Genomic DNA, 15076 nt, shown 5'->3' on the forward strand with positions numbered 1-15076 from the left:
GCGGTTTCATAGCTTGGCATACCGGAGGCATTCCATGCGGCACATGGTATACCTCTTTAATCTAGCAATAAATTGTGTTAGCTCATTTTGCCGCTGACTGTACTCCTGATAGTCTACTAAAGCTCATTGAATACGCCCACCGGAAGACACCTTCGTGTGACGCCGTTTACGCTTTCCCGCTCCAAACCGCTGACTCGTGTAATCATTCTTTTCTTCTTGTTCGTCACGCTTTTTGGGGCAACGCAACGTTCATCCGTTTATCCCAAACAGACAGAGCGGTGCACAAGCTAAACGCTCGTTGGACGAGTGATCCGTTCATTTTTTTTTTTTGTCACGTGGTCACAGAGCTCGCACATATACCCACGCTTATAGAGTACGCGGTCAGGTGATCAAAAGGAGGCGGCTGATTGGTCCGGCGAAGACGTAGCTTTCACCGCACTGTCAGCTTAGGTGTGAACGGTAAACAGCAGTGTATGCGAAGTCGAACGCCGTATAGTCGTCGGGGATTGTACTCTACCTCTGTTGTACGCTTACCGTTATAGTACTTAGTTTCACTGCAACTTAGCGATCGGCAAAGGCTACGGTCCCACTGAGCCAATCAGCGCGTCGGAGGAGGTCACGTGACTAGTTGCGCGCAGTGCTGTCGATGCCACGGGCGAGGGAGAGAAAGAGGAAAGCCGTTTTCGTATGCAAATTTTGAGTGACGGGCTATAAAAAGAAAGAGACTCCGAGGGGGGTACAAAAGAGACGTCTGGGACCTACAAAAGGGGTTAGGGAAAAAGAGGAGTTCCTCCTCCTCTTCTCCGATTGCTTGGTTTACGCGCCTCGCCCCTGCACCTTTCGTCGCGTGCTTCAGCTCCGTGGCTCTGATTGGCTCGACGGGGCCGCCGTAGCGTTGGCTCTTATTAGCCGTGTAACGGTTCATTAAAGTGTAGGAACTGCCTGTTCAGAAGTAACAGTGAAAGCACAGGCGAGCCTAGAGTCATCGAAGGTTCCCCGAGTACCGAAACTCCCAAGCTTCGTTTTAGGACCGAGTCGCGGCACAGAAGTCGCGCTCCAACCCATCTCTAAAATGGCGCTGCCCTGTGTGGTTTGAAGCGAGGCGCGTACAGTGTGGCGTTCGTTCTCGGCCAGCTCTTCAATCCACTTTCCTGGTATGTAGCGACACTGGCCTGTTTTTATTGAAGTTATTTCCTTCGTTCCGATCGGTGCGCGGGTTGCTCCTCGCTGTCTCGCCCCTTCCTCTTGCCTCGAAACACATCGAAGTGAGGTTATGCTTAGCGTATACGAGGCGAACAGTATAGAGGCGTTGGTACAGTTTGAAACGCAGCACCGGCGCAACCGAAGTGACCAAACGAGGCGGCAGTCTTGTTTGGCGAACCAGATTAGCGGCTACTTAATAATAAAGAAATTAGAGAAAATCAACGCACTTTTTTTTTTCGGTCCTGACTCACGGGAGCTCTGAGCTAATTTCCACAGGATTGTGTCCGGTATCAAGCAGATGTCGACACAACACTCTGGTTGCCGCCGTTGCTCATAGATGGCGGTAGCTGTCCAGAGTGTTGTGTTTTCCGGTTGTCTGCTTGCCGCCGTCGGTCATAGACAGCGGTAACCTTTCCAGCCTCGGCAACCAGGCAACTAATTGGTGCAGTCGCTCATAGATGGCGGCAACATTTCTTCGGAGGAAGAAGAGCTGGAACGGAGCGAGCGGCGATGTGCGCAGCAGCGCGAATGTTTCCGTAACCGCCGCGAGGCCGCTATCGCCTGAAGTTCCACTGCGTCGAGCGCTTCAGCTTCCCTTAAAGAAGAGCAGATCGCGCTCCTGGAAAGCCACCGCCGAGAACAAAAGCTACAGCTCCGCTGCTCTTCCTTCTTCACCAAATAAAAAAGCTAAAAGATTTTTTTTTGTATGTGTGTGTGTGTGTGGGGGGGGGGGGGGGTTGTTTTTAAAATGGCCGACTGTTAACTTCCGGCGCAGCTAAACCATCCAATCGGAACTGGATTCTTCAGGATTGACTTCCCGTAAGCGGACTGAATAGGATTCGGTACTCTTTGAGCATTCCGTGACTCTAGGCGAGCCAACATGGTAGAAGAAAACGAAGCAAAACAAGTGACGCACATACGCATGCATACCAGCAGGGAGACTGACACGAGCGAATTTGCACACAACAGCCGAGAGACAAAAGCAGCCTGTTTCGTTTAATGGCCCCGCGAACAAAGAACGATTCGTTCATTATCCTGTCCTGCAGTCGTCTACGTCTTCTTACAATGTCCTGTCTATGTACTTTTTCGAAAATCGCCCTCTGGGCGCTGCCATCTTTATCTGCTGGACTGTGGAACGCCTTCTGGGAGTGCGCTGTTGCTCTGTGGTGCGGTATATCAGACGATGCGCGTCCGTTCGCAGCTCAGGCTCAGTACCTTTCACCTGGATGATAAGCGCTGGAAAGGTCTATGTGGAGCGCAAGTTCGTCTGCTTCTTTTGCAGGGGTTGCGGTGACGTCAGAATGCCGAGCTCTGATTGGCTTTGATTGGAAGGATAGTGGGTAGACCTCAAGGCTGCTAGCATTGAGGTCTACCCGCTATCCTTCAATCAGAGCCAATCAGAGCTCGGCATTCTGACGTCACCGCAATCTCTGCAGAAGAAGCAGACGAACTTGGATAGACCTTTTCCACAAGGGCGCCGCCATCTTGAAGGTCGTTACCACTAATCTCTATGACAGTTGCTGGTTCGCGCATCCCCGCTTGTTCGCTGTAGCGCGAGTGCGACCACCGGGCGGCCATCTTGCATTCAGCATTTTTTTTCTTTTTCGTTTTGCTAGCGTTGCAGAGGCCGGCGGCAGCGTGCTAAAGACACGTTTTCTACACGTCTTTGGTCATTCGCCAAAGCCGTCACCCGTGATTGGCTGTCGCGTGCCCTCTACTGCTGCCTTCCCGTCTGGTGGCACCCCCTGCCGTTCTGCGCCAGTGCACAGAAAGAGGGGCGCGGCACGGCCTTTGATTGGACTTTAAATATAAGGAAATCGGCCGCCCTTGAATGTAATTTCTGTTTTTTTTTTGTTTTTTTCAGGTTGCTTAGAGCCCATAGATTGAGTTATGACGGTAGATAGACGATCTCAGAATCTACTTGAGTGCCCCTTAATGGTGCCCTGGGATGATTTTCCAACTTGTTCCTCGTCAGCTTTCCTCCCCAACTCAGTATGCAAATTCAAAAATCACGTGCTCGTGACGTAGCACTGTACCGTAACCGAAAGTTCTCAGTGGGTCGGCAGGGTTAGCCGTCGCTGTTCCTTGCGTCTGGTGCAATCGTCGATGAATGTCGAGCGATAGCGACAGCTTTCCCAGCCTTCTTGCCGGCGTGGTCGGCATTTCCCCGACTGGGAAACCTGAGTAATCTTGCTTTCATCGGCGGAAATAAGAGTATGGTATCACATTGTCGACCTTGACACTGTTGGTTTTGGAATGCGATACTTCCGAGCTTCCACCGGGCTGTTAATCCTTGATGATCAGTGCCGTCACGGGACATCATTGACCACGAGCGCGAATCCAAATGTTCATCGCCGGATTGATCGTTGACGAGTGGGTACGTCCGAGTGACGCAATGCGTGAGCCTGGGGGGCCGGCTGACGTGCTTTTGGGCACCGCGGATGTATCCCAGTGAACAAGGCGGAGAGCTTTCGAAGGAAAGGAGGTACGAAATAGTCCGCTATATGTTTAAATTTTCGTACCGAAGTTTTTTTTGATTGGGCCAGCGCCGCGTTTGACCTTGGCGCTGGCTTTCTCGCCGACTTTCTCGCCGAGTGTCCCGCTTAGGGCCCCTGATGTGGGCAGTACTCGAGTGCAGGAGCCAGATCTGTGTAGGAGGCGTCGGTGTGGATCGTCTGATATCCGAGCGGTCAAGCCTTGCTCAGGCGCGCCCACGGTTACCGGACCGGTAACCCAACAAAGCGTTTTTCGCCGCACGGTGACCATACTTGGCTTTTGAAGCACGACCGCTTTCCGAACGTGTCTAATAGCCATTCCGTTATGTGGACTTCCTGTGCCGTGGCATCGAACTGAAACGGACAACACCGGATGCGATCTGTTGTTGTGCCTTTTCCCCCGCTCTCAAAGTATAATTGCCGTTAGCGCAGCCAGCCAGCAGCGCGGTGTACAGTTGCCTGTTTCGCTCGCTCGTTTCGATGTTGGCGGCAGCTGACGTCCGTCGCACATGTTGCGAAATCGAATCAGAATCTATCTGGTTGTTCGCCACGTTCACATCGCCGCGACGACACAACTGGAGCCCGTCATTGAATTAGAAGGGGGGGGGGGGGGGGGGGGGTTTGGGCGCCGGTCGAGAGAGGGCGCTGGTGGCCAACCAATGGCCTATAATGAGGCACTTCGTTGCGCATTGACGGTGCTTTTTATTTTTTTATTTTTTTTTATAAAAGTTATAACGGATGTTTCAGAGAAATACAAGATGAAACGAACCGAGTTGGGGGATGATATTTCGAACAAGCAAAACTTGTTGCCCACTGCTGTCTTCGGAAGGCGACTGCATAGGAAGACATGCAAAGTGCTGTTTTCCTGAAAGAGGACAACAAAAAGATATAGATATATATTTTTTATTACTACAGTTAGAATAAAGAGATGATTCCTTCAGGATAACTTTATATACCGCGATGGACGTCTGGTAGAGGTCTGTCTGCCAATGAAATGGGGGGGGGGGGGGGGGGGGGGGGGGGTAGACCTCGTCATGCCGACAAGTGTCGGCTTTTTGTCCTTGCCTCCAGCAACTGTTAGTCAACATGCAGGAGCAAATAAAATGAATGAATGAATGAATTAATGAATATTTGAAAAATTTAATACCTAGAACTCACTTTTGTTTTTGTTATTTAATCGTAGCGCATTTCGATTAGACATATTTTGCTCTTCGGCTAAACCGAAACAGCTCGGCGCTATGAACTAAGTGTCTGCGTTGCGCATATGTAAACGAACGTCGCGCGCTTCTCTAATTTCGACATGGCACGAGTCCTGTCCAGAGTGGAATGTTGTTTTGATCGACCCGATCGCGATTCAAGGCTGTTCCGTGCAGTAATGGTCGCTCATTACGTAAACGTCATTGTTTTGATTCGACCCCCCCCCCCCCCTCCTCCCCCCTTTTTTATCGTTCGGAGAAGAGGAACATGAAGGCGCCACATAAACAACATGTGTTTCCGTCTCCCTGCCTCGTCTCGAGGTCGTTGCTTTCGCTCGACGCCAAAGCTTCGGTCTGTCCGCCCATAAAAAAAAATTGTAATTCGCCCGCGCGAGCGTCATTAGAAATTCGTATCTGGCGCCGGGTGCCTGCGTGCCCCCTATTCGTCAAGGCCGCTCCGTGGCTTCACCGGGACGCGCGAGGTCGCGGCCGCTCGATCGTGACGTCAGCGTGACGTCAGCGTGACGGTCTGGTGACGTCGCAATTGGTAACGGCCGGGGTTTTTTTTTTATTTTTTTTTTTTAGTGTGTTCAGTTTTGTTTTGATACGTCGTGGCGGTGGCTCGCTTTATTCATTTCCTCGTGACCTTCACGTCTACCTGCAGTCGTTACGTGGAAGCACGCGCCACTGGTGTGTTTTTCTTGAACTCATGGACGTCATTGATTACTGCCGTTTTTTTCCTGTTTTACGTGGGATACCGCAGTGTTGATTGGTACCTCTTCTTCGTGGTATCGTTTGGAAGTATACCTGGTGCCCAGAGCGATAATGGGCTTCCGTGGATATCCAGGCTCCAGCTATTAAGTTTTAGGAGAGAAAGCCCAACGCTTTGGGTCCCATATTATAAAACTCTCTAATACAGAGTTCTAGGGTACCGTACCATAGCCTTCTCCATATTGACAATGCCTGGCACATCGCCATGGGACGCGGCCGCCGTTCGTTTTCGTGTGCAAAGCTTCTGAGTATGGTGTTCTAAAACGCTATTAGCGCCGCCATGATTCGGTGGCGTCCCCTTAGGGGTTCTCGTGACGTCACAAGTAGGCCGTGCTCAGATTTGTCTGGCCTTGACGTCGCGAGTTGTGATCTGGATGAGCACCGTACCGGTTGTGTATCACTACTTCTGCGTGGTGCACTTTAAAGACCCCTGGCTAGCGGTTGTACTTCACTGGCTAATTTTCTCATCTACGGCTGAGAGACAATTCGCCCATTAGCGCTAACTTACAGCTGTCTCGCATGCATACCGCCTGCCCACAAATCCAAGGGCAGCTTTTACAGTGACCACATAAATGGGCTTGGTAACGTATCATTTACGATTTACCACAGAAGTGCCCGAAGGTGTTGCGAGCATTGCATCAAAAATTTTAAGTAGCAAACTTACCAGAGTAAAAGGTAAAGGAACAACGACAACAACAACAAACACCAAACACAGCAACAACAAACACAACAGGCCTCAAAAAACTTCGATCGCCTGTTGCAGGTCGACAACGATTCGCCAAGAGCCGAGCAAACGCGAGACCCCAGTTTGTCAAAGATGCGCAACACGACCAAAGAGGGCCTTGCTAGGCTTAATGCGACGATGCTCAAAAGAGGTGAATCACTGTATCGGCACTACAAGGACCGTAAAGGCAGGATTTTACGTGCTTTGTGTTGGGACACAGCGCAAAAAAGGCTGGTAAAGGTGTCTTTCAATGACTGTTCGCACTGAGAACTGTTCCACACGAAGCTACAGGTTTCACACCAGCAGATCTAGCTAATGTACGGAAAAACCCTTTTCTCTCCTCTTAGAATATTGAGAGAAATGTGGGAAGCTACGGGAGAGAACCAAGTGGTCGTGGCCTATGTGTTGCAGTTGCTGAATCGCTTAAGTGTTACATGTGAGCTAGTAGCTCAGAACATAAGAACGGCACAAGAAAACGGCAAAGTTTACTATGACAGGTACGCGTGACTTCGTACTTTTAGCGTGAGTGACCAAGTAATGGTCCTACGCCCTGCGCGACAGCAAAAACTAGAAGTTCATTGGGAAGGGACTATAGAGGTCATCGACAAGCTTTCTGAAACAAACTCTGAAAATTCCCGGGAGAAAGAAGCAGATAAAAATTTTATCACTGCAACCTTATGAAAACCTTCGTTGAAAGAAGCGAAGTCGTCAACATGACGTTAAACGTGCCCGAGGAGTTACCTACGGGAATTCTAGAGTGGAAGGAAATCAGTCAAAACTCTGAATGCAGCGTGGAGAAAATCATGACGCTTTCAGTGAACGCTGAGCTTCTTGAGCCTGCACAGGTGGATGATCTGAAGGAGCTGTTTAATGAGTGTCGCGAGACATTTAGTGACCCATCAGGGGGGACAGATCTCAATACGCACGAGATCGAGCGCACGTCTGCCGAACCGGTGAAATCAAAAGCTTACAGAGTTTCACCTCGGCAAAAAGAAATAATGGAAGCTGAGATAAAGCGGATGCTATAGCTTAGAGTGATTGAGCTCCACGTTGCCTTTGATTCTTGTGGATCACGAAGGACCAGCTATATCCTGTTCCGAACGTCGAAGAAAGGATAGAAAGAGTAAGCGTTGCGCTGTACATTTCGACCCTCGATCTAGTAGGCAGATAGTGGCAGGTTCCTATTTGGGAAAGGGCGAGCCGGTACGCTGCACACATTTCTCCAGTGAGGACATTCCGACCTCTCGTCCTCAGCTTTGGGCTCAAGAATGCGCCCTTCAGTTTCTCAAGGTTGATGGATATAGTTCTAAAAGGCACGGGCGATTTTGCACTCCCTTATCTGGATGGTGTTGGCATTTTCTTCTGATACATGGGAGAAACATATCGAACATTTAAGGAACGTGTTCTCCAGATTGCGTGGCGCAGGGCTAGCTATGAAGGCCGAAAAACGTAACTTTCGTTGCTCCCATTTCTGCTACCTGGGTCATGTTGTTGGGTAGGAAACGAGGCGACCATCGGAACTTAGAATCGCTCCGATCACGGACTTTCCTTAGCCCCGAACAAAAATGGACAATCGATCATTTCTTGGACTAGTCGGATACTATACCAAGGTAACATACCGAACCATTACCAAGTGGCAAGCACTTTAACTGACGCGCTTCGTAAATGAGAGCCGATTAACGTACTTTGGGAAACGACGAAAGAAGACGCTTTTCAGGGCCTTAAAAAAGTTGATTTCTCGAGCAGTGCTGCGTGTACCGGATTACTACAAAGAGTTTGGGGTGCTGTGCGACGCTAGCGACAGCGGGATGGGTGTCGTACTAAGTCAGGTCGGTGACGATCGCGAGGAACACCCCATTTTTCACTCTAGTCGAAAGTTGAGAGTTAGAGATCAGGGAGGACAGATATCATGTCCCCCCTGAGGCCTTCGGACGAGCGACACCAAGCCCTACTTCAAGCAGCCCCCGGCGATAATTCCCACCTACTTTACCTTGGTCTTGTCCGGCTCTGGAAGCCATTCGCAACAACCACCAACCACCGGGAGTCCAAACTCTTTAAGGCTGGATATACCCCAGGAACAATACTAAAGAAACACTGCTCGCGTTATAAGCCTTTGCCAAAGAGGCCCAACTCGTCAGCAGAACCTGAGGGTAGAAAATGCTGATCCCCCACCCTTTCCTCTTCCCTTACAGAGCAGAGAGCCATCCTGATCCAATCAATTCATTCATTTATTCACTCGTTCATTTTAGAGGCTTCATTTTCACAGAGCGAGCTACCAATGAACCTTTTCCACATACCGACGGCACCAGGCGGTGGGTGCACGAACTAAAAATCGAGGAAGTGACCTACCTGCGCTACCAATCGATAATGGGAGCTACGCTACCAGTTTCTTCGCTCTCTGAGCAGCGGCGCCTGCCCAACGCGACTTTAAAGAGGGGCATTCGTGGCGTCCACCCAAACGCCGTGTTTTCCTTTCCGTCGACGTTCTTTTTTTGTGTAACACAATTATATATATGCTGCAGTTACGCGTTCTACTCGCTGATATACAGCCTCCTTCCGAATTTCCTCGATTTTTCGTTCCGACTTCCACCGCTTGGCATCGGGCGCTCGCGCGTGCGCAGAACGCTTCTCGGAAAAGGTCCATCAATTTGATAACTCGCTCTTTCAAAACGAAGCCTCTCAAATGAATGAGTGAATGAGCGTCCGGGAAAAAAGACGGATTATCAGAATTGTTGTCCCGTATCTTTAAAGAGAAGCTCTCGGCGAGATTTCGATGCTTGCTTATTTGCCTCCAGATCGGTTCAACGCATCCATAGATACGGCTGAACTATAGTAACTCAAAAAATAGGTCAAATATTTTTTTTTCTCGCAGTTATTGAATTTGAAATTTGGTCCTCATCGGGTTTTTTTAGCTGTAAGGATATACTGTCAACACTGAACAAGTGACGTGAGATGTTTGTATTTGGGCAGTAGAACTAACATCTAACGTCACTTGTTCAGTGTTGCCAGTAGATCATTTCACGCATACATAGAAACAAACAGACCCAGTCAACTTGCATGCATACATACGTACACATATACAAACATTACCACCATCATAATTAAAACTTGTTTCCCAGGGTTGCAAGAAGTTTGATGATGCGAAATAAATGTCGTAAAAGCTCACTCCGGCAGAACAAAGGGGAAACCTCCTCGGTAGGATTGCTAATCTTGATATGTCTGTATTTTTGCGGTATTACAAACGAACAAAAATATGTAAAGTTTTGCTACGATCTGTCGCTTTCGGGGCGCGCACTTGGCTACGCACGCGGCTTTGCGCGAAGTGGGGTTCAACCTCCGCTTGGCCTGGATTTTTTTTTTTTTTTTTTATCTATGTTGGTACTTTTTTTTTTTGTTAGCTTGGCAGGCACATGTTCGTCTCATTAAATGTTTAAGTTTACATATATTTTCTATTTTTATGGGTGACTACATAGGAGGCGTGGAACTTAGTGAAGTAGACACTTAAGTATTCAACCTATTGAACAAAACGTTTATAAGGTGTTTATAAGTTCGTACACGACCTCACATGTTCTCGGATGTTGATTGCACATTCATATTTTCTTTTCACGTAAAGGTTAGTTTTGGTAATGCCCTGCGCTAAAATAGTCACGTGGATTACGTATCCGTAAAGGCATATCAATAAATGCTATTCCTCAGGGGGTATCTTAGACGTGCAAATTGAGATGTTCGATTAACCTCATATAAGTTTTGTATGCGTTCAATATTAAAGCACATTCATATACTTTTCCTCGCTTAAGAGTTAGTTTTGCTAATGCCCTTCGCTGAAATGGCCACGCGGCTTACATATGTGCAGAGACATATCAGGAGATGCAGTTCGTCAGTGGGCATCTCAGGCGTGCAAATAGAGATGTTTGATTGACGTCATATAATTCTTACGTGCGTTCAACGTTAGAGTGCGCGGGTTGCGTAGGGCACCCCCGCGGACAAATAGGGCCGAAGCACCCGATCTGGCCTTTCCTTTCGAGTGCGGCCACCACAAGCTCCATTAGCTCTCCATCTGTCAAGGAGTTCTAGACGTATGGAAGCTTAACTTCGCATTAAATTCTTAGTTGTGACCACAACTCTCAGAATATGGCAGGTACGCCGAAGAAACACGAAGGACTGTTTCAGCTCCTATTGTCCGCGATAGTAGCCCCACAGGAAGCAACAAATGGATCGTTTCAGAAAGACCTTACACATGGTTAGGTCTCTTCTGGACACAGAAAGGACGGAGTCCTTTACAAGAAACGATGTGCGCGACTTGATCATTTACAAAAATGAGAAGAAAAAATAAATGCCAAGATTAAAATAATTGCGCGCTGTAGCAAAAAACCTGACGAAGATTGAGCCTGATATTAACTGAAGCTGCAATCCTCAGCGTCGCGCTCCCAGAGGACGCGTATAGCGCACTAAAGCAATTTCTTCGTACCGGTACACAAGTAACGTTTTCAAACGCTTTTGTTCTTTTTCTTTTTTTCTTGCCGAACAATCACTGAGTGAAGCGCTCTGCCCGAACAAGTTGTCTATTGCTGTAGTTATCAACAGGGATTTTATATCGAAGATTGTTAATAATGTGTGGGGGGTGTAATAAATAGTTTGGGAGGGGCCCTGGGGGGGGGGGGGGGGGGGGATACTCCGCTTACTTTGTGTAGGAAATTCCCGGGGAAAGGGGGGGGGGGGGATTGTACTTAGCCCCGTGTTACTTAGAGACGGGGGTTAAGGGGTTGTTAAGCTTTAGTCACACTAATCCTACGTCATACAAAGAGACGCGAAGTTTCTCTACAGACATGATGGCGGAAATATCTGTGGACACGTCTCAAGCATTTTCGAAAGCAAGTTCGCTTCGTACATGTATATATCGTCTGCGTACAGTTTCTGACCAATGGCACAGGTTAAAGGGGGGGGGGGGGGGGGGGGGGGGCGGGAAGGGGGTGCAAAGAAAGGTGGATAATCCATCCGTTTGTTATTATTTGGAGTACAGTCGAATAAACTGCTCAATTAAATCGTTTGAGTGTGAATATTTGCGATGTACTGTATTGTTTTTTTTTTGTTTTGTTTTTATCCTCTGTAGATAGCAATGTGCTCACATTATCACTAGCAGTCTTTTTTTTTTCTCGCAATATATGTTATTTAATGTTCCCTATAACCGTTTATTGTTGTGCATCTCCATGACCGAAGACGGCCACACGAGTGCTGCGTCGCAGTGCTCGCTTCCTCGTTGTTTTCTTTGTTTGTTTCTTTTTTAGATTTTTTTTTAACGAGGAAGCGAGTCGTAACCTTGTTTTTCCTTGTTCGCTATTCGCAGACTCTGCGAAGTCATGGACCTTGACCCCAAACACATCCTCATCTGGTTAGTGATCTTCTCCAACATAGGGGGCGCAGCGACACCTGTCGGAGACCCTCCGAACGTCATCATCATCTCCAACCCTCAGGTCGTGTCCCTGGTAAGTTAACCCGATGTATCTTTTTTTTTTTTTTTTTTTTTTTTTTTCTGAATGTTGCTGTTTGTTTTGGAAAGGCTTTCTTTTTATTAGTTTGATTAACGACTCAATTTACAGACAAATTTCCGAGTGAAGCCCCCCTGGGTGCTGCCATTTTGATGCCTGCTCATCGAGCAAGCATTAAGATAATATTCATCGCCCAGTCTCCAAGCTGCTATAAGACGGCTTTTGTTCTTTTCCAAACTGGGGTCCGTTTTTTCAACCGGCGGTGGTCAGATAAGCTTTTGAACCTCAGTTGTTAAGAAACATATATGTACAGTCTTTGTCAGTAGTAAAGACCCAACCTGTTTACTCTTCGCCCACTGTCTGTTTATATTGCAGAAGACACATTTACCAGAGACCAGCAGCCCGCTCAGAGGAGGGCGGGCTGCGGGTCTCTGGACGTCAGCGCACAGCTTTTGCAGCGGCGAGGACCCGAAACACACTTGTTCGCTCGGGAGAAGTGTGTTTCGGCGTCTCGCCGCAGCGGGGCGCCAGTCACGTGGCTCTCCTCTCATCCGTTGTCTGCCACTCCATCTTTTCCATTTCGGCGGCCGCTTCTCGTGGCCATCTGCCAAACTTTGTCAGTATATAGGAAGCTGTGCTATAACACATGTCATGGGAACAAACTCACAAGTCACGTACCACGCGATGGGCTTTGAAGGGCTCGGTTGACTGCTGGGTGTTTCTACGTCAGATCGTGCAATGATAGTCCAGGTCATATTTTTGATATTTCTGTAAAATATATGTTAAAGCCATGTTCTTGGGAGGAGCATTCAACTATCTGCGAACGCCGTGGCTAATTGTCTTCCAGAGATATAACATGTCGAAGCTCGAGGCGTGGAAATGGCCAAGGAACGAGAATCACACGCGCGGCTGCTACCTATTTCGGTAACAGCCGCGCTATCACGGGAAAGGGTGATGTCACAGCTCACCCCACTCACGGCACCACGGTGGAAGAAAGGAGAGGTGTCTGCACAAGGCCAGCCAAGGCGGAAAAATTTGTTCCTCGTACTTCGCGCATCTCACGACAGGGGGCGCTGTCGGGTTAGGGGCCTCCACGCAGGCGTGGCCCCTAACCCGAGTGAGGGCGGTTCTTCGAGTGGCTCTCATCGGCTTTCTACTGCCCCAGATGTTTTGCGCCATCTCACGGCGTTTGTCAGAAATGCTTGCGAACCTTCGCTATACTTACTCCATAGCGAAGCGGCGCCGTTCAGATATACCTTCCGCTTTTTACATCGTGCACGGCACTCTAACTCAAACACGGTGACACAACACATCAGTTTCGTAGAAAAGTTTGCTCATCTCCTCGGTGAACCCTACTCGACTTGACTTTGCCACTCCTCCGGAAGTGACGTCAAGTCTTGGGGATAACCAATGAGGCGAGACGGTTCGCCAGTTGTGTTTTCGTGATCGTCACGCTGCGTTCGGGCCATTGTCCTTGTTGTTATTCGCTAAGCGTTTCAATGAGTCGTCGGACGTGAAATTCTCGGCCTTGCACCGCTGGATGCACTAACAATAGCCCGGGACCGATAGAACTTCAGTGCCATTACGTGCGTAGCGCAAACCCAGCTGCTTCCTGTGAGAACAATAATGATGAATGGAGACGTGACGTAGTTGGACGAACTTTGAAATAGAATGCTGCCAACTTGCCGAGTTTTTTTTTTTGTTTTTTTTTTGTTTTGTTTTTTCGTGGACGTTTTTTGGTTTTTCAATTTTTGCCCGCAGCCCGTTGCCTGGATCACCGATGGCTTTGATTATCCACTGCTATGAGGTCGCGGGCTATATGAAGCGAATCTGTCGCGCTCGCCGCTGGCGGGCGCAAACCGGCAAGTAGGGCACAATGTTCATGTGCCACACGCGAAAAAAGTCTCGAAGCGTGAATTCTTGGCTTTTGAGGCCGCTTGCACCGCACATTTACTGCGCGAGAGCAGTTTTGAGATGGTATACTCACGTTGCGCGATGTACCCTATGGTTAAAAGTAAAACAGAGTGTATAGTTATGCTCATCGCCGCAGCGTGTAGGACAAAACAAAGTATACCTTGTCGAGTCGGCCAAGTCGTGATTGCAACCTTCCTAAGAGTGAGGAACAGAGGATATTTGGCGAGCAGACTTTTGTTGAATGTTCACCAACTGGCTTCCGCCCGTTAAAAGGACTACGAGAGATTCTTGTCTACCCACAAACGGTGGTATTTAAGTGGTTATTGGGCTCGAAATGCCCCCCCCCCCCCCCCAACCTTTTTTTTTTCCCCTAGGAAAATGATTAAAACAATACGCACGCGGTCAAAATGTCCATATATAGAGTTTAAGTCGTCCAACAGACAAGGCGCGTGACACGCGTCTCAGAAGAAGAAATGTTCAAAGAGGTCGAAATGTCCCCCGAACGGATGAGTCTAAAATAAAATAGACCGGAACGAGAAAGAGAAAATACATCTATAGCTACGCAGGAAATAACCGCTTTGATTCAGGACGCGTCACTAGAAGTATCCTACGACGTCGTATGTACAATAACCGTCTCGGTTCGGAACGTCTTTATGACGTCACGCAAAGGATTGCATGACGTCATCAAGAGTCCGGTGCAACGAACGAACCAACGAAGAAACCACGGGTGTCCGGGCACAACAACAGGGTACACGTGCTCCGCATAGGGTCCGCCATGGGAGCGCTTTGCTCGGCGGATAAGACGCTTGCCATCACGGTCGGAACCCCCAACGTGTTTGTAAACAAGCCCGTCCCTCAGACAGAGGGCGGCCGCTAAAAATAGCCTCCCGCCTATTGACGTTCGGAAACTGTTCGTGTACCTCGCGGCGTGCGTGATCGACCGCGCGATGCGCGACGGACGATGGATTATTGATCGACTCCTTGCCTTGAGCCGACGGGGGCCATACGTCGTGCAAGAGACGCGGAGTTTCTCCGCATCTTTGCGAGCATTCTCAATCATGTTCGCAGCATGCTTTCCTCATGTAAACTTGGAGCATGCTTGCGGGCAGTTTTTGTATGAATCAACGTGATCGGACCGGAGAGGGCATATACAAACGCAGGCACACGTGCTAAAAGCGCAAGATCGCGGTGCGTGCGTTCATTATGCTCGATTATAGACCTTTGCAAAAATCGCCTTCTGCGCTCTGCCATGTTTGTCTGCTTGGCTGTAGAACGCCTTCTGAGCAT

At 48.8% G+C, this 15076-nt stretch overlaps 1 protein-coding gene across 1 annotated transcript in view; it reads left to right on the top strand.

Moving 5' to 3' along the window:
* LOC8038840 (P protein) overlaps positions 1–15076 on the top strand; it is a 67350-nt gene that overhangs the window by 33662 nt on the left and 18612 nt on the right. The window contains exon 6 of the mRNA XM_042290001.1: positions 11734–11872. Coding sequence (XP_042145935.1) covers positions 11734–11872 — 139 coding nt within the window. The remainder of the gene's footprint in view (positions 1–11733; positions 11873–15076) is intronic.

The sequence above is a fragment of the Ixodes scapularis genome, unplaced genomic scaffold (genome assembly GCF_016920785.2).
Source record: "Ixodes scapularis isolate PalLabHiFi unplaced genomic scaffold, ASM1692078v2 PGA_scaffold13__105_contigs__length_92229423, whole genome shotgun sequence".
NCBI lineage: Eukaryota > Metazoa > Arthropoda > Arachnida > Ixodida > Ixodidae > Ixodes > Ixodes scapularis.